Consider the following 23,463-nt stretch of genomic DNA (forward strand, 5'->3'; position numbering starts at 1 on the left):
ATTATTATTATTATTATTATTTATTTATTTTGTTGAATGTTACACACTTTATGCAGATTCTATTATATAATTGTCTGTTAAACTCAACTATAATCCAGTAATAATCTTTAAAATTTAAAAAAGCAGTAAAGGTGACTAAATGTTGACTGTAATTATTCATCTACCAGCAAGATAACAGAATTTAACTAAACTTAGTGGCTGAATGAATGAAATCAAACTAAATAGCAATGAGTTAGGAAGTAGATTAGTTACAAAAATATGAAACAATTGCAAAACGTGCAGTGTTATTTGCTCTGTGTCTGTGGAAAAACCTATGGGGTGGCTGTGACTCAGGAGAGGGCAGTCATCCACCAGTTGTGGGGTTGCTGGTTGGATTCCCTGTTTCTCTAGTCATATGTCGAAGTGTAAGAAACTCTGCCATCGCTGTGTGATTGTGTGAGTGACTGGGTGAATGAGAAGCAGTGCAAAACACTTGGAGCACTGATAAGATCAGAGTTTCCAACAGTTGTTACTTGTATGAAAAATGTGAAGCTACATGCAAAAATAAAAGTTTCTGTTGATCAACTACTGTATTGTTGCACCTGATGGAAATTAAAAGTGAAAGACAGATTTTCTAGAATTGTTGAATACAACCTAATGCGTCCCAGTCAATCCTAGTTCTGCTTTTTGTTCAAGTACTGTTACAGAGAGTATTGGGAGTTGTAGTATTTAAAATCTGTACGTGGCGCTACAGCTTAAAGAGTAAATAGCTGCATACAGTAGCTGAATTACTGAGTAGTAGTAGTAGCCTGTTTTACTAAAAAAGAAACTGTAATCATACAAGGAACTAAAGACATGGGACTTTAGTTAGTCCAGATGTTTCTGATTGCTGTGCAGGCAAAGCCAGTAGTGGGAAATTCCATGACATCAGGATAGTCCGTCCTCCTGTGTATAAATACAGACACTGTAACTGTAAATGTGCAAAAACTGCTTGGAGTCTAAATACAGCAGCGTCTGAGCTTAGAGATGGCATCAAGCACAGAGAGGCATTTGAATGGTAAGTTTTATGAGCAGTCTTATAAATTTTAATGGACACACAAATGATAAAAGATAAAGGTCCATTTTACAACTTCAGTTAAAAAGTGTATGAAGTTTTCAAACTGCAATTCAGATTTTTCATGGTGTGGTACTATATGTTCTGTTACTCAACAATAGTTAGCACAGACTGACAAATACTGCAACTTTAACTTTTTTAAAGAGTCTGTGCAACAGTTCACTTCTTGTTACATTACAGTGCAACTAACAGTTCAACTGGAGCTTGCAATATACCATAGACATTACCACTACTGATGGAATAAGATAAAAACACAAATCAGAACAGCATGAGATTTAAATTGGTAATTCTAGCTTTTTCTATGATGACGACTTATTAACTAATTCTAACTCTGTCAGAACTGGTGGAGTGACACTCTTGTGTACAAGTTGACTCAAGGCCAAGAGATAAGCAGCAGTTTGTTTGGAAGGGTTAGAGAGTTCAGACATACCTACAGTTTGGTCAGCTGCCATGACTGAAATGTACAGGGGTCAGCCAGCTCAAATGTCTATAAAGTGCATGGAGTGATATGAAAGCAGAATGAGAAACAGAGTTTAAATGCAGATGGTTAAACCATGATGATATAGACAGAATCCAACAATCCAGCTCTCATGACAGCAGCTCAACAGGGTCCATTAGTCTGTCAGGGTAAAAAATGTTACAGCTCAAAAGAATTGAAATAAAATCAAAAGATAGGTAATATGTCTTATGTATCAATGTTGGCAATTGTCAATCTCACAGGGTCACGATCTAAGTGCAACACAGGACGTGTTGTGCAAGTTTTAAAGGGATTTAATGACCAAAAAGAGAAGAATTACAGAGGTTTACTGAACAAGTGATTCAGAGTTACCAAAAAGATCCAAAGAAATCAAAGGATTTACATGAGCAGGCTGCAAGATTAACAAGGCTTGGGCAAGAGCTAAGGCAAAAGGGAGCAAAATACAGTCACCAGACATAGGACAGAACAGGAACCAGACCACAGCGAGATCTGTAGGCGTCGGGGGGGAAGACAATCTGGCAATAAGTAAGAGAGATGTGGGAGTGCAGTGTAAACTGAGCAGGTAAGTGGAAGCAGCTGCTGAGGGCGTGGTTGGAATATGAATGGTGCCAAACAGAACACGCGTGAGGGGATAGGGCAGGAGCTGAGGCAGGAAACGTATGACAACATGAGAGAGCAAAAGCAAAACTTAACAAAATAAAAGCACGAGAAAGCACTTAGTCTGACAGCCAATAATGTAAGACAATTAAATAATAGTATTCTGTATGTATTCAGTATGGAATGCCCTACCTCTGCACATTAGGCACCTTCATTGTCAATTTTTAAAACTTACTTGAAGACCCATTTTTATTCCCTGGCTTTTAATGCAGCATGAAGACTCTGTGTTTGCTCCTTTGTTTTATTCTTTTGTTTTTGTTATCATTTTATTTACTATTTATTGTTTTAAGTATTGTCTTAATTGCTTGTTTTTTCTCTTGACTAGCTGTGTACAGCACTTTGGTCAGCCAACACTGTTTTATAGGGCTTTATAAATAAAGTTGAGTTGAGCTGAGTTGAGTATTCTGCCCTTCCTCAATGTGGGTCTCCAGTTTGGAACAGTTTTCCAAATGAGAGCCAAGAGATGGTGGTTTAGGCTGTTTATTGCCTCCCCAACATAAACACTGTAAAACACAATTCAATTCAATTCAATTTTATTTGTACAGCGCCAATTTAGAACAGAAGTTATCTCAAGGCACTTTACAGTGTAAGGTTTAAGACCTTACAGAAAATATTTATACAAAAAATTACAGAGAAAACCCAACAATCCCATTTGAGCAAGCTTTAGGCAACAGTGGAGAGGAAAAACTCCCTGTAGAGGAAGAAACCTCCACCAGAACCAGGCTCATAGTCAACCGGTTGGGGTGAGTGGAAAGAGAAGAGAGAAAAGAACAGCAGGCAACTAAAACAACAACAAGCAGCAAGAACATTGGGCAGGTCAACTGGATTCTGGAGATGTACAGCTCCCGGCCGAGGATGCCTGCAGAAAAGTACAGAGAGAGGGAGACAGAGAGGAGGAAACACAACTACAGGAGAGAGAAGACACAAAGTTAATAACATGCAATGGTGGCATTTGCACCACCTTTTTCACACAAAAAAGAAGACTCTACCACATCCAAACGTCTACCACAGCATGACATGTTTCCCATCCCAGTCAAACGACAACAAAGGCATGCCATGATGTACTAAAAACTCACTTATTAGCTCGAAGCGCAGAGACAACAGAATTCCCCATTAACACGCTAACAGACGTTAACATCGCGAGCATGCCACCCCCAATGTAAAGCTTGCTCTGTAGAAATAAAGATATGACTTGGCATCCACCCAGACACCACTGCACCACTCCGTTAGCACGACCGAGCGCAACAGAACAAAACTGTGACATTACTGCGTGGGCAGCACACTCCTCAACTGGTATTATATATGCCAAAAGTATTCACTCATTCATCCAAATAATCGGAATAAGGTGTTTTAATCACTTCCATTGCCAAAGGTGTGTGAAATGAAGCACCTAGGCATGCAGACTGTTTTTACAAACATTTGTGAAAGAATGGGTCGCTCTCAGGAGCTCAGTGAAATCGAGCGTAGGACTGTGATAAGATGCTACCGTGTGCACACAAATCCAGTCGTGAAATATCCTCACTCCTAAATATTCCTCCCTCAACTGTCAGCTGTATTATAAGAATGTGGAAGCGTTTGGGAACGACAGCAACTCAGCCACGTAAACTGACGGAGGGGGGTCAGCGGACACTGAGGCGCATGGTATGAAGAGGTCGCTAACTTTCTGCAGAGTCAATCGCTACACACCTCCAAACTTCATGTGGCCTTCAGATTAGCTCAAGAACAGTGCACAGAGAGCTTCATGGAACGGGTTTCCATGGCTGAGCAGCTTCATCCAAGCCATACATCACCAAGTGCAATGCAAAGCGTAGGATTCAGTGGTGTAAAGCACGCCGCCACTGGACTCTAGAGCAGTGGAGACACTTTCTCTGGAGCGACAAATCGCGCTTCTCCATCTGGCAATCTGATGGACGAGTCTGGGTTTGGCGGTTGCCAGGAGAACAGTACTTGTCTAACTGCATTGTGCCAAGTGTAAAGTTTGGTGGAGGAGGGATTATGGTGTGGGGTTGTTTGTCAGGAGCTGGGCTTGGCCCCTTAGTTCCAGTGAAAGGAACTCGGAACAGTTAGGGGCTAGCGCCTTCCTCTTCTAACATGTGCACCAGTGCACAAAGCAAGGTCCATAAAGACGTGGATGACAGAGTGTGGTGTGGTTAAACTTGACTGGCATGCACAGAGTCCTGACCTCAACCCCATAGAACACTTTTGGGATTATTTAGAGCGGTGACTGAGAGCCAGGCCTTCTCGTCCAACATCAGTGTGTAACCTCACAAATGCGCTTCTGGAAGAATGGTCAAAAAATCCCATAAACACACTCCTAAACTTTGTGGACATCCTTCCTAGAAGAGTTGTTATAGCTGCAAAGGGTGGACGGATGTCATATTGAACTCTATGCATTAGGAATGGGATGTCACTTAAGTTCATATGCGAGTCAGGGCAGGTGATCGAATACTTTTGGCAATATAGTGTACTTCATACAACTATACATTTTCTCTAGGCAGTAGGAGAATGACCTCAAGATAGGCCACAAGTAAACCTTAGCTGTACCCTGCTTGATTACTTTGACCTCTACCTTATACACTATTATTATTTGACTAGGAACAGTATTAACAACAAGTCTGGTTTGCCAGTCATTCCTTTTGACTTGTGAATGTTTCAGTAGAATCACATGTCCTACTTGCAGATCGTCTTTGTAGGGAGCTTTGGTGATAGTTCTCACTTTCTTGATTAGCCTTACAACTGCTTGAGTGAGTGACTTCCAAATGGAAAACCTCTCAAACCTAGCAGAAGTCAGTAGGCCTTTGGTAGTTTTCGTGCTGGATGTTGTCACTTTAGGTTGAATATCCCGATCTGCATCTGTATCCACATGATCAAAACCGTGAACGTCAGGTGCATGCTCTTGCCCTGGTCTTGAAAAGGAAAAATAGACAAGTAAACCAGTTGGTACTTCTGAGCACTGCTGCTGGTACTGACCGAGTCCCATTGTCAGCAAGATTGTCTTCAGTGTTGATATAATGCCACTGGTTTGGTTTAGATTTTCTAATGCTAGCAACTCTGTTAGAGACATAGACATAAAATCACCTTACAGTGTTATGTATGTAGCCAAGCACAATTCTACTGTCTGTGTAGAACTTTACTGAATGACTGTCAATTTCACTGCCACACTCATAGCATTTGAGTACTGAGTACCTCCATAGGGGCCATAGCTCCGACTATATGGTTCTTTTCTTTTGGCTTCTTTGTTGCAGGGTGATCATTTCTGTCTTTTGGTTTGGACTAGTAGTTTGGTATAGCAAGGGTTTGATCTCTGGATAGCCGTACTCACTACTCTGGTGATCACGTGGTTCTTTGGAGTATTTTGCTGCCTCATCAACATCATTGTCTGATGCAGACATCGCCTCAGGAAGCTATGCCTGAAATGTTTGCAGATCAAAGTCTAATTGAGCATGTTGTTGCACATATTCCTGTGTGTGCTAGATTAGGCTGCTGACTTGACCACTATCTTGGTGTCTTGGTGGGACTGTTGTGGGTCTCCGCTTTCTTGCACGGATGCTTCCCAAGCTTGAGCCTTGCTAGTGCTGCAGCAGCTGCTTGCTTTGATTTTAATAAGTGCAGGTCAGCATCTAGTTCAGCTTGCTGTTTGTGATTAGGGGGAAGATAAATTCCTAAGTGTATGAAAAAATTCTTCAGGATAATGTGAGAATGTCTGTACGTTAGCTGAAACTCTTTAGAAGCTAGGTGATGCAACAGGACAATAAACTACAAGAGCTAAACAAGTTCTGCAGGAAGAATGTGTACGTGTGGAAATGGTGTAGCTGAATGATTACAGCACATCAGAGTCCAAAAGACTGAAGAGCTGCAACACTGGGAGGAGAAAAATAAGCCTCAAAAATTTCCAAGAGGGTGATTGACATCTATTAAAAAAAGCAGGATTTACTGTAACTACAAAAAAATACCATTTTACAACAGAGCCATTTCAGTATCAATATTGACTAGAAATACAGCTTTGTGGTTGTATGCTTCCACTAACAGGTGACGTAGTTTACACGTGTCTGAAATAAAAAAAATAATAAAATGCACTGTACAAAACAATCTATGTGTGTAATACTAAAATGAAAAATATCAGCAGAAGGACAAGTTAATGAATAAAATTGTTGTAGTCACCACACTAAACATTAGATATATTGTGGATATACTTAGCACAGAAGACTACAGAAAACAAACAAATACCACTCAGGCAGCCAGACTATTTAATTTAAATTTAGGGTTTGATCTTGATTCTAATCTTTTTTGTTGCACCATACAATTTCGGTAAGAGACGGATGTGGACTGCAGACAGGCCAGTCAAGTACACAAACTCTGTCTGTGTGAAACCACACTGTAGAACCACATGCAGAATTAGGACTGACATTGCCCTCCTGAAATACCTACTGACCTCCTGGGAAAAGAACATTTGTTTCTCTCAAATCCCAATATACGCCTCTGCATATGTGGCACCTTGACACATGTGCAAATCACCCATGATGCGAGCACTATAGCATGCCCATACCAACACATACACAACATATTTTATGGGTTTTGTTGTGAGCCATGACTCATCTTTGGTTAGGAAGATCTCAAAATTTGCTTAGATTTGCAAAATACATTAGAGTTGCTCATTAAAAACAATGACATAATTTAGTTTTTATTGTATATTACAAAAAGTCCCACCTTTTCTGGAAATGTGGTTTGATGAAAAAAAATAAAGTAATTACTTTTCTTTTTGCAGGGCTGAATTCCCATGAACACCAGAACCATGAGGTAGATCTCAAGCATCAAGCGAAGTGTTCTCCAACTTTCATGGACAATTTTGCTGTGAATAGTCCTACAGGGGAAATGAATGCAACAGAGAGCTTCATCCATCATGCTATGGAAATAATTCTGGAAGACGCGGTGAAAAAAGCCACTGATGTCAGAGAAAAGGTGAATTTTACATTTCTCTGAAATCCCTGCCAACTGTGTGTGGATTAACCACTATGCTTCAAGTGTAGGACTAGTACTGCTACATTTGATCTACATAGTGAGATGTCTGTCCATTCTGACCAGGTTTGTGAGTGGCGTTCACCTGAGCAGCTGAAGGAGTTGTTGGACCTTGAATTGAGAGATAAAGGGGAGTCTGAGTCCAGGGTCCTGCAGTACTGCAGGGATGCCATCAAATACAGTGTCAAAACTAGTAAGTGAATAAAGTTGATATATTATAAACTTTATTTACTCAGACAAAACTTAGATTTGCCTAAGTATTCACCCCCTGTGTGCTGAAGTCCCTTTTGGCAGTACACAACTCCAAATCCTCTTGGTTAAGCTTCTACAGGCCTCTTACACCTGAATTTAGACCGTTTATTTAATTGTTCTTGGCAGATTCTCTTAAGCACCATTAGAGTGGATGAAAAGTGTCTTCAGGTCTCTGACTCAGAAACCTTATCCTCATACACTCCTTTAAATGCCTCTGTGGTGTGGCATTCATCTAACCACTTTAGTATGAAGAACTAATTGATGGAGTTTGATGCAGATTAATGCAGGTTATCTTTCCTCATCAGTGGATTTATGAAGCTCGGTTAACATTAAATTAAAATAATTTAGCAAACAAAGAGAGCGCAATTAAAGGTTTTGCAGTAGCTGACACACTAATAGATAATAACAGGAAATCTATTTTGCATCATCTCTGCAGCTCATCCTCGTTTCTTCAACCAGCTGTATGCAGGGATGGATCCCTACTCCATGGTGGGAAGCTTTATTACTGAAGCAATCACTACCAGTCTGTGAGTCGCAAATCTCATTGTAATACTGTAAGTCACACATGGAAATGTCTCAGTTGAGTGACTGTCTTTTATTGTATATGCTCAATATTCAGAAGATTTTGAAATCATACCATGACACACTAGGTATTTTGTTTTTATCAGGTATACATATGAGGTGGCTCCAGTCTTTACTCTGATGGAGGACACTCTTCTGAGAAAGATGATCGAAATGATTGGATGGGATGAAGGAGGAGATGGAATCTTTAACCCAGGTCACCAAGAGCAATTAATACTTTTTTTTCCTAATTTTTTTTTTATCTTTTTTTGGTGGGTAACACATGACGTGCGCTGTTTGCCTTTCAGGTGGCTCAATGTCCAACATGTATGCTGTGAACTTAGCTAGGTACCGTTACTGCCCAGATATTAAAGAGGTTGGCCTCTTTGCTGCTAAAAGACTGGTCATTTTAACATCACAGGAGGTAAGTTTTACAACATCAGACTATTTTCAATGATCAAATTTTTACATTTTACAATGATAACCAGAGTGAATACAAAATGCAGTTTTCTAAATATTGTTTATTTTATTATTTAAGGAAAAAAAAATGTTAAAACCTTATTTGAAAAAGTAACTTTCCCCTTAAACCTAATAACTGGTTGCATTTGTGATAACTGGCAATAATTTCTTTCCTAACACTGTGGAGGAATTTCGGCCCACTGTTCCTTGCGGAATTGGAAACTGGAGCGTTTCCAAGCATAATGGTCCAATGCAAAACCCAAGTATGCTTTAGCCTGAGGTCACAAACTTATGGCCAGACATTCTCCTTAAGGATCTTAGAACAGGGAATTCATGGTTCTATCAATTATGGCAGGTTGTCCAGGTCCTGACACTGCAAAGCAGCCCCAGACCATTACGCTGCCAACACCATGTTTGACTGTTGGCATGACTTTTTTATTTGAAATGCCATGTTAGTTTTCCAACTGATGTAATGGGACATACACCTTCTAAAAAGCTCAACTTTTGTCGCATCAGTATAAAGAACATTTGCCCAAAAATCTTGGGAACATTCAAGATATTTTCTGTCAAATTGATCAACCTTTTTGATCAGCAGTGCCTTTTGCCTTAAAACTCTCCTGTGGATGCCATTTTGCCCAGTGTCTTTCTTATTGTTAAATGAGTAACACTCATTAATTGTGAAGTCTGCATGCTTTGGTGTTTCTTCTGGGAAATATTTTCACCTTGAGTCAAGCAGGTTTGGACAGCTTTTTTCCCTTAATAATTTAAAACGACATTTTGAATTTACTCAGGTTATCTTCGTGTAATATTAATATGTTTTTAATTATCTGATTCATTTGTCATCAAGTGTGACAAATATGACATCAAATAAAAACAACAGGAAGGAAGCTAATACTTTTTCAACACAGTAAGTTGGGCTTACTAATGTGACAGTTCCAACAACATTTTGACTTCATTGACACCATGCAAACCTAAAATCTCCGCTCCCCCTCATATTTATGAACATGTATTAGCACAACTATTCTAGTGACTGGGGAGCGAGCTGATCCAACTACATTATAACAATTGACCATGTAAGATGTTTAAACTGGCAGAAACCCCCTTCTCGACACATTCGCTTCACTCTCCTCTCTGCTCTGCAAGACCACTCATTGTGACAATTACCTGTTAGGCATCAGTTAGGAAAGAACCTCAAATCAATCAATCCCACCAAAGTGTAGAATGTTCTTCGCTGTTAAGGCACTAAATGAACATGTACAATATTTTCACTGGCAGCTATGAACCTTCCTCCCTCTTCAACTAATACCATCACATGGTGCATGAAGGGCAAGTGAAAAGATCAATGGTCTTTACAACTTCTAGCAATTGTTAATTTCACTCATAAACAACCTCATAAGAAGTTTATATTGATAGCTGAGTTAAGGAACACATTACACTGTTTACAGAGTATGAGGAAATAGGAATTGAATCCATTATGTGTGATTATATTTACTGTGGTTAAGTTTGAATGAATCCAGCCAAATCAAATGAACAGCATGCTGACATATTTGTTGACAGACCTGTGTAAACCTTTTCAGGGTCATTATTCCATTTCCAAAGGAGCAGCTCTGCTGGGCATCGGCACAAAAAACGTTTACATAGTGTCATCTGATAAGAGGTAAACTGCTTCTCACGCGCACTTACGACTACTCGATATATTGAATGGTTGATTTTGAAATTATATACATCACTCACAGTGTTTCTGTGAATACAACTCTCAATTTGGTAAAAGTTGAGAGTGAAACATGATGAATTTGTGGTTTCAAAACTGATTTTGTATGTATGTGAATCAGAGGGAAGATGATTCCGTCAGCTCTAGAGGAAAAAATAAAGTTAGCTAAAAGTGAGGTGAGGAAGCCATCTTGTTTTGTTTTTTGTTTTTTGTTTTTGTTGGAAAATTTTGCAGTATCTTCAAATGTTTCGTGTGTGTGTGTGTGTGTGTGTGTGTGTGTGTGTGTGTGTGTGTGTGTGTGTGTGTGTGTGTGTGTGTGTGTGTGTGTGTGTGTTCAGGGTGCAGTTCCCTTCATGGTAAATGCTACAGCAGGGACTACAGTACTTGGGGCTTTTGATCCTATTGAAGAAATTGCAGACATCTGTGAGAAGTACAACCTGTGGCTGCACGTCGACGTAAGATCATACATTCATTCACCGACTAATAAGCATTTTAACCATTTTACTATCACTGTAAACTATTTTATCTTGCCTTTTCTCAGGCATGTTGGGGAGGAGCAGCTCTGATGTCGAAAAAGCATAAACACTTGTTAAAAGGCATCCACAGGTAAACGTGTTAAGCTCGAATATGTCGCAGAGCTGCGGAAGTGCATGTATTGACACTCATTTAACTTCAGTTAATCAGTGATGTTGTTCAGTCATAACTCACTGACTGGAAAGTGTCTCTCTGCTGTGTTTATTGTGTCTGTTAAGAGTCAACTCAGTTGCCTGGAACCTTCACAAGATGCTGATGGTACCTCTGCAGTGCTCGGCTTTCCTGGTCAGAGACAAAACCGTAAGATAAGCTCCCTTGTCCTCTGATGATATAGCTGTTCCAGAGAAACAACATGATGTAATAAAAACAAAAGTAAAAAGTTTGTGTGGAATTTTGTAATGGACAAAAAGAAAAAGTGTAAAACTTGTCAATTCCTCAGAGTCTCCTCCAGCACTGCCACTCTGCTCGGGCCACCTACCTCTTCCAGCAGGATAAGTTCTATGATGTCAGCTATGACACGGGGGACAAGTCTGTCCAGTGCGGCAGGAAGCCAGATGCCTTCAAGTTCTGGTTAATGTGGAAGGCATTAGGAACCACACAGCTGGAGCAGATAGTGGATAGAGCTATTGCGATGGCCAGGTTAGTCTGTGCAAATGTACCTGTCATGGATGTGATCCTTGCTCAACTTGCTCAATTCATTAAGTAATGGACTGCACTAAAGCATCACATATACAGATAGACAACCATTCACACCTACATTCACACCAATGGACAATTTAGTGTCAATTTCACACCCTAACTTTAACCTGTAATTACCAGAGCAGCACACAAGCATGTGACAGACTAGAGGCAAAAACACAAAGATGGCCGGTCTTAGCTCACAGAGATTTAAGTGCTTGATCGAACCAAAGATTTATAATTGATAAAGCACCTCAGTTTGACTAATGATCTGTTAGACTTTTGAGGAAATGCACCTGTCATGGATGTGTACAGTATGAAAGCTGTAAATCAGAGCAGTGTCCTGGTCAGACCAGATCAACTCAAAGCTAAATATGCTTTTTACAGGTATCTTGCACAAGAGATCAAGAAAAGAGAAGAGTTCCAGCTTGTGATAGAAGTAAGTGAAAATCAACCAGAACTAAAACCAGCAAACCGATGAATTAGTCTCTAATTTAACTAATTTCACATCTTATCAGTAAAACACTTCAGGCATGCCAGTGAAGCTTGTGATCGCATTGATTTATTTTTGAACACTGGTCTTCTGTCTACAGCCTGAATATTCAAATGTTTGCTTTTGGTACATTCCACCAAGTCTGAGGAGCGTTCCACATGGTCCTGAGCGCTGGAAAAAACTCCACACAGTAAGTGACTGATCAGTCAATAATGACATTTTATCAAGTCTCACAGATAATTATAATGCTAAATTTTACAAGACAATTAAAATCGCGCAGCCCCTATTCATGCCTTGCAGGAATAGGGGGTGTGACAGTAGAAAGTCATCCTAGTTTTTCCTCCTTCCCCCTGCAGGTGGCCCCAGTGGTGAAAGAGCGCATGATGAAAAAGGGCAGCATGATGATTGGTTACCAGGCCCATGGTGACAAGCCCAACTTTTTCAGGATGGTGGTCATCAGTCCTCAGGTCAGCAGGGAGGACCTGAACTTTGTCCTGGATGAGATTCACAACCTGGGACAGGACTTGTAATGAAGAACCTGTAAATTTATCTGTCACCTGCCATTGACTCAGGCATCTTGATTACATCAGTTTAGTAAGAGTATGAAGGTGAAATGTCTTGCAATATCTGTGTGCAATGTATAATGATGATCTGTAAATAGATGATCATTAAAAATGTGTTTTTCTGCCACACATGTATGTTTTGTGTCTTTCAAATCCAAGTGTTGCATGCAGGTGTAGAAGACCAGTATGAGAATTGTCTAATATTTGTTGTGCATTTCATCATAAAATAATAATCCAGATCATGCTGCTTTAATCTGAACAGCTGCACAACTCTTCATCACCAGATTGTAGATGAGGCTTCCTGTCATGTCTTCATGATGAGGTTGTTTCTTCCTATGTTAATCTGCACAGCCATCTTATGTTTCATACCATATTTATTGTGGTGGTTCCTAAAGACCTCACTCAGCATTTTGTATGGAACTGGTCTTAACTGAGCTTTTGTCTGTAGTTTTAGATTCTTGACGTTGTACATTTGAATTGTCTCTTTAGCTTCTTGTAGCTCTGCTATGTGCTTGCACTGCAGCCCACAGCTCATGGAGCTACTGCTCACTCATTTCAGGTCGTTGACACCTGCTAGATACACTCACTCAGCTGGATAAACAGACAGAGATGCTTTTGACTTTTTAGTTGGTGCCCAACTATTGATCCACAATTGATGTCTGAACTCCTGTTGACCTGCTGAGTTGTGATAAAACATCCCAACTCAGCAATTGACCTTTTTGTGTTTGTCAGATCGATTGCGTGAGCTTCATACTAACTAACAAATGCAATACACACTTCTTTGGCCACATATCAATGAGTAAAGTTTGTTTTTGAAAAACTACAGACAACTTACTAGTAGTAATTTGGTGCGTGTATGTGTGCACGCAAGTCTGCAGTGTCATCAGGTGGACTCTCAATAAATGGTTCATCAGTTTGAGTTGGGTCCATGACAGAGAGAAGGTTCTGTCCCAGAACCATGTTCCTCTTTAGCTTTGCTTTCACATACAACCCAATTATCCATCACCAGCTACCAACATGCTAACTCTGCGACCATGTTGCAAGTTGCTTAACATGCTCAATTCAGTAAGTAATGGACTGCACTAAAACATCACATATACAGACAGACAACCATTCACACCAATAGACAATTTAGAGTCCAGGCCCTAACCTTAGCCTGTAATTACCAGAGCAGCACACAAGCATGTGACGCTGGTCTTAGCTCACAGAGGATGGTGAATCTCATGTTCATCTAGACCAAGTCCAACATAAGTAAAGTAAAAACGTTTTTGCTACCCTCAAGCCCCAGCAGAGCAGCTGAATGCAGGGATGAGAGGTGTCATAAAACTTAAGTGCTTCATTATCAAACCAAGGATTTATCACTCATAAAACACTTCAATTTGTTAGTTGATATTTGTGTTTAACAGTGGAATGTTAACAGATCTGGTGTCATTCTTCAGTTTTCATTTTGCAAATAAACACAAACAAAAGAAACAGCTTTTTGTAATGTTCTTTTTTTTCCAACATTGTAATAGATTATGTCAATGGGGTATTCTCCATATTGTCCAGTAGCACTGAGTTGTATGATCCTGTCTTATGGCTCCTAACAATGCTGATAACTGATCATGCAAACTGATGTTCTTGTATTTTATCCTATGATTGTCCATAAAAACAACTCAAACCTTCATTTTTTGACACATAGTGCTGTTTTAAGTCTTAGCACAGTATGTCTGTAATAGCTTAAGAACAATGGGGCAGACTCTTCAGTCAACTGGGAACTGGAACAATTCATTGTTTGTTGTCATGATTTAATTACACTAGGAGAAATGTAGAATATCACCACCAAAGAACTTGGCATTCCATGTATCTAAATTTGAGGTAGGACGGTACAACTCACTTCTTGCTTAGTTTAGAATAGTAATATACAATACACTGTTGTACCGCTTCTGATTAGCTATAGGTAAATTTAGTGACTTTAATTTGGACATTCAACCTGTTAGCTAGACTGCAAGAATGCACATATGTGTACATGTGTTACTCAATAATGATGTTCTGATCAAGAGTCATTGGGCCTGATCCTGATCCCTAATATTAATATATACCAAATTCAAATAAAGATGTATGTGACACACTTAGATACACTACATTTATAAGTTTAAATTAGTATGAAGGAACTGTGACTTCTGAACCGTCATTAAAGGGACCACTAGAAGACTTCTCAGTCAGATTCTCTGTTACAGAAATATTCAGTCCACTTGCAGTTTCCCAGCAGTGGAGTAACTTCTTCCACAAACAATCTTTGGATGAGTACAGAAATTAGCTCCTGAGTCACTTTAACCAAAACCATTACTCAGAGTTAATATGAATTGTGACAGCTGAAACATTTGAGCCAGTAAATGCTTTGTCAGCTACATAACCCAATAGCTTTGTCCTAAAAGGATCACTCTGCAATAGACTTTGCTCAAGTGTAGAACACACTGTAGATATTTATTGGTCAAAATGTTCATCAGTTTAGTCTTTTTTAATAAATTTCCAGAGATTACTTTACTGCCCAGCAGCAGCTTGTGAATGTAATGGTGCCATGTAGTCAAGTGAAGGTCTGTAGAAATCAAATTCTTGTCACTGTGAAAACTGTCACTTGCACAGCTAGACTAAGATGCTTTATAGCAAAGTATGTCAAGCACTCACTATTTAGCTTTGAATTGTTTCTATGCATGGGGAAGGTTCTCCATCAGTGATCATGGATTAGTAAAATGCCAAACACAATTCTTTTGCTATATGATAAATAAAGAATGTCTCACTTAGCATTACCAACTGATAACATTTCTCACAGCACAAGGATCCCTACTGTATGGAAATTCAGCATTTGTGTTGCAGACATGTTTTCGTATCCAAGCTGAAAAGAGCTTTTTTCATATTCATATTTTCATTCATATTTTTCAGGCTTCAAAGGAAAAAAGCACTAACATTCTGGCAACTGTTGGCTGAAGGTGGAGAGAGGGCATCAGAGGGTAACAGTGTCCCAATATTCAAGTGCCTGGTTGCCAAGTTACCCAGACAGCAGGTCCCCTGTAGAATCACTGTCGTCAGAGCCCCTTAATGTGCCAACATCCTGCAGCCCAACCAATGACAAATCTGGCTGAATGTCCTCTTCATCTAACTGCACCAGAGGGTCATCATTCTCACTGGCCAATTCCTCTTCTTGTCCCCAGTCTGTGTCCTGGGTGGACAGTTGGTTGTTCTTGCAAGGAGCTTGGTTTTTCGAAGACTCTGAAGAGCAGGACTCTAGGTCTGGACCTGTTTGTGATGACATTGCGTACTTTCACTCTCAGCGAACTAGTGAACCTAATATCATTTAGTTAAACCGATCACACAGGTTGTGTGTGGTTAAAGAGTCGCTAATGACGTATCCATTTTTATTAATATTATATTGGATTGTCACTGATTTATGACATAGTAGTTTTCACCAGTGGATTATTGCATGTTAATGTCAAAACCTAAAAAAACAAGAGCTGTGGAGGGTTTTATGCAAATGTCCTCAGGTAAACTCCAGATGGTCACTGATCCATCAAAAATCTACACACAGAAAATATCCACAGTACATCACAATCAGTCACGCAATAGACAGTACTGAAAACAAGTAAAGTCAGATGTACTGACTAGAGCTATGCACATATTTTAAAAATGATCAGTGACATGACATTCAGTTTTAATTTGACTTATTTACTGTAGCTATTCATTGGTTTTCCCACGAACTCAAGATTTTGTTGCTCCTGCAGGAGATGATCTCACCTCCTTGCATAGACTTTCTGAATAAGAGGATTGCTCCTGTTGAGTTTTCAATGACATTCACTCATTTTTCATCCAACCATGAAGACAATAATACATGTACAATAAAATATTATTCTTCTTAAAGTTAGGACTAGGTGTATATTTAAGAAAAAAAACTGAGAGTATGAACCAAACATATTTGGATTTGGAGAAACATTCCAGCTGTTTATTATCTATAAAAAATCTGCAGATATCTGTGTCATTCAGCTGGTTTAGTTTTCAGTTTATCTCCCCACAAGTGTCAAAACATGATTTCGTCTTGAAGACTTAACAACATATCTCCATATCTTGAACTGAGACTGAGTTTGTAGATGATAATAAATAATAATAATGACATACTTTGAACTGATAAACTGGGTCGAAGTTACCTGATGTCAGTGATGATCCGGTGCTGATGTCATCACCAGTAGAGTTAAGGAAGTCATCCAAAGCCTCCTGGTCTGATATGTTAGTTACTGTCATCTGATCCAGAGCACACACACCAGCACCTGTTGGCTCTACACACACAAACACATCTCACTATACTTACGATGACACTTATTGACATAATGCTTTCGCTAGCCCTAACCATTACAACTACATGGATGTAGACAAGCTCCATATCACCATTCTGTCCACCACCACCTACTACTGTGTACCACACACCTTTAAAATCTCTAGTTCTGATGATTTCATTGGCTAGTTATTAAAGCCAGTGAAACATAAATGCTATAAATGACAGTGACTTACCCTGGGGCTGCAGGTATCCAGTGGACAGGTACTGCTCCATGTCTTGTTTAAAGGCTTCTTCATACACTTTTTGTCTTTCCCTTAGTTTTTGCTGCATGGCCTGCTCCATTTCTGCCACCTTCTGAGAATGCTCAGAAATTAGCTTTGCTACAAAAAGGAAGACACAATGTTTTAGAAACTCAAAACTATTTTACACATGAAACCACTAATGGCAGCATTGGTCATTGGTTGGTCATCAGCTGCTGATTAACACTTCAACACTAGACATGGGAATACTGACTTCCACACCATTTCATTCATAGGAATGAAACCAAAGGACAAATGTCATGTTTTTAAATTGTCTAATATTACATCAAACCTTTCATATGTTTAAACTATTTGTGTGACAAATATAAAATATAAAATAAAATATAACCTGTCAAATATATTTTACAACACCGTAATAAAGTAGTAATCTGGTCAGTATTGTGCAGTAACTGTGTTTTGCATATAAATAATGGCTGATAACAGTACAGCAGCTTACCTTCTAGTACCTCCATCTCCTTCCTGTTAAAAGAAAAACATCAGACAAGTTATCATCAAGGCATTTTATTTCCCAGTATAACAGTTACAGAGGATGAGAGACTTGTCTCCATTCCCACACCAGGCTGCCCTCAGAGCTTGCAGAAGGTCATTAAAAAGAGTAAACTAAATACATGGAGCAAATGCACATCAATAGTGGAAGAATACTTACAATGTAAATAAACCAGAAGATGAACTTTACTCTGTATTGTCCCTGAATACCTCACAACATGGAAACACACCACACTGGAGCATCTTCAAACACTCACTACAGACACTAGCAATGTCAATATATTGATGCTGAAAACCTGGCCTGAAGTAAATGATTAAAATGTATAGTTGTGGTTAATATGTGTATCAACAGGCCTAGCCAGAGTAAATGATTGGTGTAAATGATTCACTGAGAAAAACAATCTGTTACATGAGGCATGATTAGGCACTCTGTTCTATTTCATACCTCTTTTTTTTCTTATAGACTTCAAGTTGGTTTATATGATGTTGTTTCAATATTTGTTGTTCACACTGGCAACACAGAGTCTCCAGGTACAGTAGTCTGCTCTCCATCTCCTCAAAGTCACCTTCCAAATGAGCTGGAAAGACACGCATATTGAACACACATTAACACAAACAACTTCATTCAGTGAATTCATTCTACGTGGTTTTTAAACAGTCACATTATATTTTACACAGCAGTATGTGCAACACATAACTCAGTTTCTTTCCTGAACGTGATAAAAACCCCACAGCCACCAGCTTCGTTACATTTCTACAGCTTTCCAAAAGCAACAATCCCATAATCACACAGTGAGGAGAGGAGCTGGGGTTTGAACTGGAGCTCTAATTTGAGCTCTTTATTCTTGACCGAACAGTTTCACATGAACAGCACAGTCATTGAGACTGTGTACAGACGTGCATCTTTATCCACATATTTAAACAATATTGTGTCTCTATGACAGCCAGCCTACTGCAACAGCCATAAACCATTTAATTTCAGTATAATTTCAGTCAATTCTCCTAGAAGTACATTTTGTTCTATTAGAAATGCATGATTTAAAAACAGTCTGCACAGGTTTAGACACTTTGATTGGTGGTTAGAATATGGTGGTGAATACAGGTCAACGCGTGAAAGATTCTGACGAAACACACGGTGAATCGCAGCCTTAGGGGCTACTTAGCTGCAAAAAGTATGCATGTTGACCCATGTCCATCATAATATTAAAACCATCAGGGGGATTTAATGTTCTCAGAAATCTTTGTCGAGCTACATGTCATTCCACCCTCTGCCCTCTGGACCTGTGTGACTCGTCCTGATGCCCAACTTCTGGCTGGAGATCTCGTCACCTGGATCCACCGTTAGCCCTATGGGATGCGTTTGGAGACTGGAGTTGGTCACACACTACTAACGTCAGAAGCTGTTTCTTGGAGGTCTCGACTCAACGCTTGATAGTCGAGGAATGGAACAAGTCTGCCTGCAATTAACTAACTGGACTCCACATTAACTTAAAAGACATTAACTGTTATACTGGACTGCTGCCTACACAGCATGTAATCCATATGAGGATGGGTTCCCTGTTGAGTCTGGTTCCTCTCAAGGTCTCTTCCTGTTGCCTTCTCAGGGAGTTTTTCCTTGCCACCGTCGCCCTCGGCTTGCTCATCAGGGACAATCTGATTTCATGATTCATACACATTCACTGTTCATGTACTGTTGTGTAAAGCTGCTTTGTGACAATGTCAATTGTAAAAAGCGCTCCACAAATAAAATTGAATTGAATTGAATTAAATGTTGTGTTTGATTGGTGTATGTAGGGAATGTGCTACTGAGGTAGAAAGCATGTGTTGTGAGGAAATACCAGAGAGTTAGCAGTAATGTTAGCATTTCTACAATACCGCATACAGCCACTGTGCTATGCCAACAAGACATTTTGGCCTATCAACAAAAGACAATGCATTCTATGTGTGAGACTTGCATTAAACAGGTGTGGTTATAACACAAATATTAAAGCTTATTTTTATTTACCTTTTTGACCTTGTGTTTTGCTTCTATTGTCCTATCTATTGTATTATTAATAGTATCGCATTTTTTAAAGTGTACTTATTATACCATTTTGAGACTTAAACAGGTCCTTCAAGTCTCCAAAACGTACACTGTCATTATGAAAAGCAGTGTAGATTATAGTAAGCAGCAAGTCTCAAAATGTTGGTGAATAGACCCTCTTAAAAATGAAAAATGTAAAAAAAAGTTGGGAATGCACATACACTTACATGCAAGTCATGACCAAAGTGTGTACTTTGCATAATATGGGCACTGTCACTTTCACGCTTTTCATGATGCTGGTGTTGTTCAGCAGGTTAGCCACCACCCTCTTAAATTACAGCCAATCACATGCCAACTGCCTTTAATCCAAGCAGGGTCAACTACTGCTATCAAATGCAAACAGTTAACTGCTGTGTTCTGTCACACCACAGTTGGTTTTGTGGTCTCCTGGGCCTTTCAATGTTCCTCAGCCCACCAGTGCATTATTTGGTTTTACCTCACCTTATATTTTTTAACATTTTAACAGATTCAATTTGTTTTTTAAGCTTAACAATGGTCTGTTCACAAGCAGCAACAGCTCATCTTAATTGTTTTCATCTCAAATTCTCTGTTGTGGTGTACAGGGCCAAAACATTTTAAGTGTTTGAGTGTACAGACTGGACTGTACAGTATACCTTTTACTTGGAAGACAGTTGTTTTTTGTTAAAAATAATATTTAAATGTACACTGGATAAATGTCTTGGTATGACAACAGCCCTGCAAGAGACTCTATAGAATTTAAGACCAAGTCCACAGCTCCTTTTGTGGCCCAGTCCATTTTCAAACAGACTTCCTACCTATGTTAGCAGTGATGGCATCGAGTTCGCTGATAAAGGCTGGCAAGCCTTGCAGTTGTTCCTGTAGCTGTGTCAGAGCTGCTCTTCTTTTCTCCCAGTGTGCCGAGAGCATCACTATGTCCCCATCTACTGCCTAACAAACACAGAGCACAGTGGACAGCTGCAGTAAACACAAGCCTCAGCAACACAATTACCGTGGCCTTAAAAAGTATTCACCCCCTTGGATGTTTCATCCTTTCATTGACATTTATAAATCAATCATGGTCACAGAAAGTTGGTGACTTTGATAAAAAAATGTCAGAAAAATACCTCATTAATGTCAAAGTGAAGATGGGTTTCTACAAAGTAATTAATTTAATTTAATTAAAATATATAAGGTGATTTGATGTGATTATTATAAACTTTATTATTAATAAACATTTTTGAATCTTGAATCTTCACACCAGATCCCCATGAAACCTGACAGAGCTTGAGCAGTTCTGCAAAGAAGAATGGCATAAAATTCTGGTGTCAAGATGTGCAAGCCTAATTGAGACCTATCCACACAGACTCCATGCTGCGATTGCATTCATCTATTAAATACTGACCTGAAGGGGGTGAATATTAATGCAACAACATTACCTTATAGAAACCAGTTTTCACTTTGACATCAATGATGTATTTTTCAGAATTATTTTTATCAAAGTCACCAACTTCTATTAACCATGATTGATTTATAATGTCAATAAAAGGAGGAAAATTTCAAGGGGGTGAATACTTTTTATATGCACTGTACCTGCACTAAACTCACTGTTCACTGATTTGTGATCACACTCAAACTTTTCTTTCTCTTATTAAAGAGAAATATAATATTCTAAAGATCCACAGTGTCCACAGAGTCCAAAGATTTTCATATAGAAATTTTCAAGTAAGACATATGCTGATCTTACCTCTGCAGCCTGAGCACAGTCCTTAGTTCTTTTATGGAGCAGGAACCAACTCTCTTCATACCTATAGGAATAGATTTTATAAACATGACCATAAAATGTATACACATGTACACTGGAAACATAAATTATTACATTAACTATGTGTTTGTGTGGCTCTCATTGTGAGGACCAGCATAGATGTTTAACCTTTGCATTAACTTTAGTTGTGATGGTTAGGGTTAGGTTAAAGCAGTACATGTGATAAATTAAAAATTGATACAGAGTAGATTAACATGGTCTATGCAACAGTAGGGGGCTAGGGGATACATTACATAAATGCCATACAAAAATGTGTGTGTGTGTGTGTGTGTGTGTGTGTGTGTGTGTGTGTGTGTGTGTGTGTGTGTGTGTGTGTGTGTGTGTGTGAGAGAGAGAGAGAGAGAGAGACCTGCTGAGGATTTCCAGTCCAGCACTGAAATGAGGAAGGATTTCTTCAGACCTGAACGACATACAAGAGCATACATCAGCTTTACACCAATCAGCCAACTGATGGTTTTATTGTTGTGAACTGGGCTCAGTATGAGACTAATTTAATTCTGCCATGGTTCACATGTGTCAGTGCATCACAGCTTGCCAGGTACAGAACAGTGTAGCTGCAGACAAGTCAGAGTGATGAGCTGATTGGCACACGTAGAAGAGGAAAAGAACACCACCCGACTGTGAAATATGGAGAATGTCCAGTTATGTTCTAGAACTCAGAACAAATCAGAAGATTAATGGATGGAAACTAATGTTGAAGCACTCTGTGGTGACTGCTATAAGTCCTTATCCATCCAATGCCACCTCAACACCCATGAGACGAGCTGAAACTCAGAGATGGGAGAAGACACCTGTTAAAGAGAACTGTAAGATGTCGAACTGCCAACTGAGAAGTGCAGAAGCCTCAATACAGTAAGTCATACAATACTACAAACATACACATACTACAATGCACCACTATGTTTGTCTAAGCTATAGTCACTGTTGTATTAGTTTAAACAATATATCACAAAAAAATGTACTGCACTCCATATGGAAGAGAGTAGCAGATCCATCAACAGGTTTTCAACTGTAACTTATTTAGGTCACCTCTGTAAACTAACCTGGGTCTCCTCATTTTGGTGTCCTTTGATTTGTCCCCAAGGGTCTTAAAGCTGGAGGGAGGAGATAAGGAAAGGGTTAGAGTTAGAAGAACGTCTTTGGATCTGAATATGAATTTGTTATGTTCATTTGCCATGGCTGACATTTTTGTAAAACGGATGTGAATTTTCTCAAGGCTCATGTTATTCATGGTTCACAGTGAAAGGCTGTTTAAAAAAAACTCATCACATGATCGTCAGCTGAAAGTAATAACTAGGAACTGCTTAGACCAAGCTAGTTAGCACGATGACAGCCTAACTTAACGCTACACTGACAATAAATGTAGCTGAGTACTTGTTTAAATTCAGGAAGATACACATAGGGAGGTGTTCTCCATAATTATATCGCATAACTCAGTTAGGAACACAGTCGTGTGTCATTTCTCCCTGCTGGTGTTTTGCTTCGTTAGCTGTAGCCACTACAGCTTCTAATCAAAGCTCGGCAGTGAAGATTGTCATTGTATCATTACATGGAGCTAGCATTAAGTGGCATGTCATGCTACCTGACAAGGTCTGAGACCCTTCTTACTAGGGTTAGGCTATAAACAAAACGCCTCAGCTAGCTAACATAAAGTAAAGGTGAATGTTAGTTAACGTTAACGCTTTATCAGAAAAAAGACTAACCCCGTAGCGAAGTCCTGCTGGACCATCTGAAACCTTTCTCTTAAGTTTTCAAACATGTTTCCTCTCAGTTTCGCTTTTCTGATTTTTGATTCTTCTCATAAAACACCAGCTTCAACTGACTTTGAACAGTCAAGTGTTTTCATTCTTAAGCTGCTCTACTTCCTATGTAACCCCTGCTCTGGGCCTCTGCAGCTCTTTTTGTCCTGAACGCCTCCTTCCAGGCAGCTCCGCCGCTACCGCTGAGTCTGCAGAACCTGCTCTTTCCCACATAACAAGCTCTGACGGTT

General features: G+C 39.4%; 2 protein-coding genes across 3 annotated transcripts; one reads left to right on the forward strand and one right to left on the reverse strand.

Annotated features, from left to right (window-relative positions):
- Positions 1-974: 974 nt before the first annotated feature.
- Positions 975-13,822, forward strand: csad (cysteine sulfinic acid decarboxylase). Of its 2 annotated transcripts, XM_026371289.1 has the most exons (15): positions 975-1,036; positions 6,994-7,187; positions 7,311-7,437; positions 7,933-8,023; positions 8,165-8,274; positions 8,366-8,481; positions 10,094-10,173; positions 10,349-10,403; positions 10,566-10,682; positions 10,769-10,833; positions 10,980-11,061; positions 11,201-11,400; positions 11,827-11,878; positions 12,033-12,122; positions 12,289-13,822. In XM_026371289.1, exons 1-15 carry the CDS (start codon positions 1,006-1,008, stop codon positions 12,460-12,462), a joined length of 1,584 nt encoding a protein of 527 aa, XP_026227074.1. In that variant the 5' UTR covers positions 975-1,005; the 3' UTR covers positions 12,463-13,822. The 2 variants fall into 2 exon arrangements, with proteins under 2 accessions (XP_026227074.1, XP_026227075.1); XM_026371290.1 differs by lacking the exons at positions 975-1,036; positions 6,994-7,187; positions 7,311-7,437 and having other exon boundaries at positions 7,963-8,050.
- Positions 13,823-14,930: 1,108 nt separating this feature from the next.
- On the reverse strand, positions 14,931-23,369 carry LOC113169688 (dysbindin-A-like). Its single transcript, XM_026371291.1, has 10 exons — positions 23,177-23,369; positions 22,517-22,567; positions 21,823-21,873; positions 21,396-21,456; positions 20,467-20,599; positions 18,053-18,185; positions 17,558-17,580; positions 17,035-17,181; positions 16,674-16,802; positions 14,931-15,771 (listed from the first exon to the last, which is right to left on the reverse strand). Exons 1-10 carry the CDS (start codon positions 23,230-23,232, stop codon positions 15,524-15,526), a joined length of 1,032 nt encoding a protein of 343 aa, XP_026227076.1. The 5' UTR covers positions 23,233-23,369; the 3' UTR covers positions 14,931-15,523.
- Positions 23,370-23,463: the final 94 nt, after the last annotated feature.

Source organism: Anabas testudineus, chromosome 16 (genome assembly GCF_900324465.2).
Source record: "Anabas testudineus chromosome 16, fAnaTes1.2, whole genome shotgun sequence".
Lineage (NCBI taxonomy): Eukaryota > Metazoa > Chordata > Actinopteri > Anabantiformes > Anabantidae > Anabas > Anabas testudineus.

Coding starts and splice junctions, on each gene's coding strand:
- csad (XM_026371289.1), top strand. CDS start 1,006: ATGGCATCAAGCACAGAGAGGCATTTGAATG. Junction 7,438..7,932: donor CAAATACAGTGTCAAAACTA/GTAAGTGAATAA, acceptor TCATCTCTGCAG/CTCATCCTCGTTTCTTCAAC. Junction 8,024..8,164: donor GAAGCAATCACTACCAGTCT/GTGAGTCGCAAA, acceptor TGTTTTTATCAG/GTATACATATGAGGTGGCTC.
- LOC113169688 (XM_026371291.1), bottom strand. CDS start 23,232: ATGTTTGAAAACTTAAGAGAAAGGTTTCAGATGGTCCAGCAGGACTTC. Junction 22,568..23,176: donor CAGCAGGACTTCGCTACGGG/GTTAGTCTTTTT, acceptor TCCTCCCTCCAG/CTTTAAGACCCTTGGGGACA. Junction 21,457..21,822: donor GGACTGGAAATCCTCAGCAG/GTCTCTCTCTCT, acceptor CTATTCCTATAG/GTATGAAGAGAGTTGGTTCC.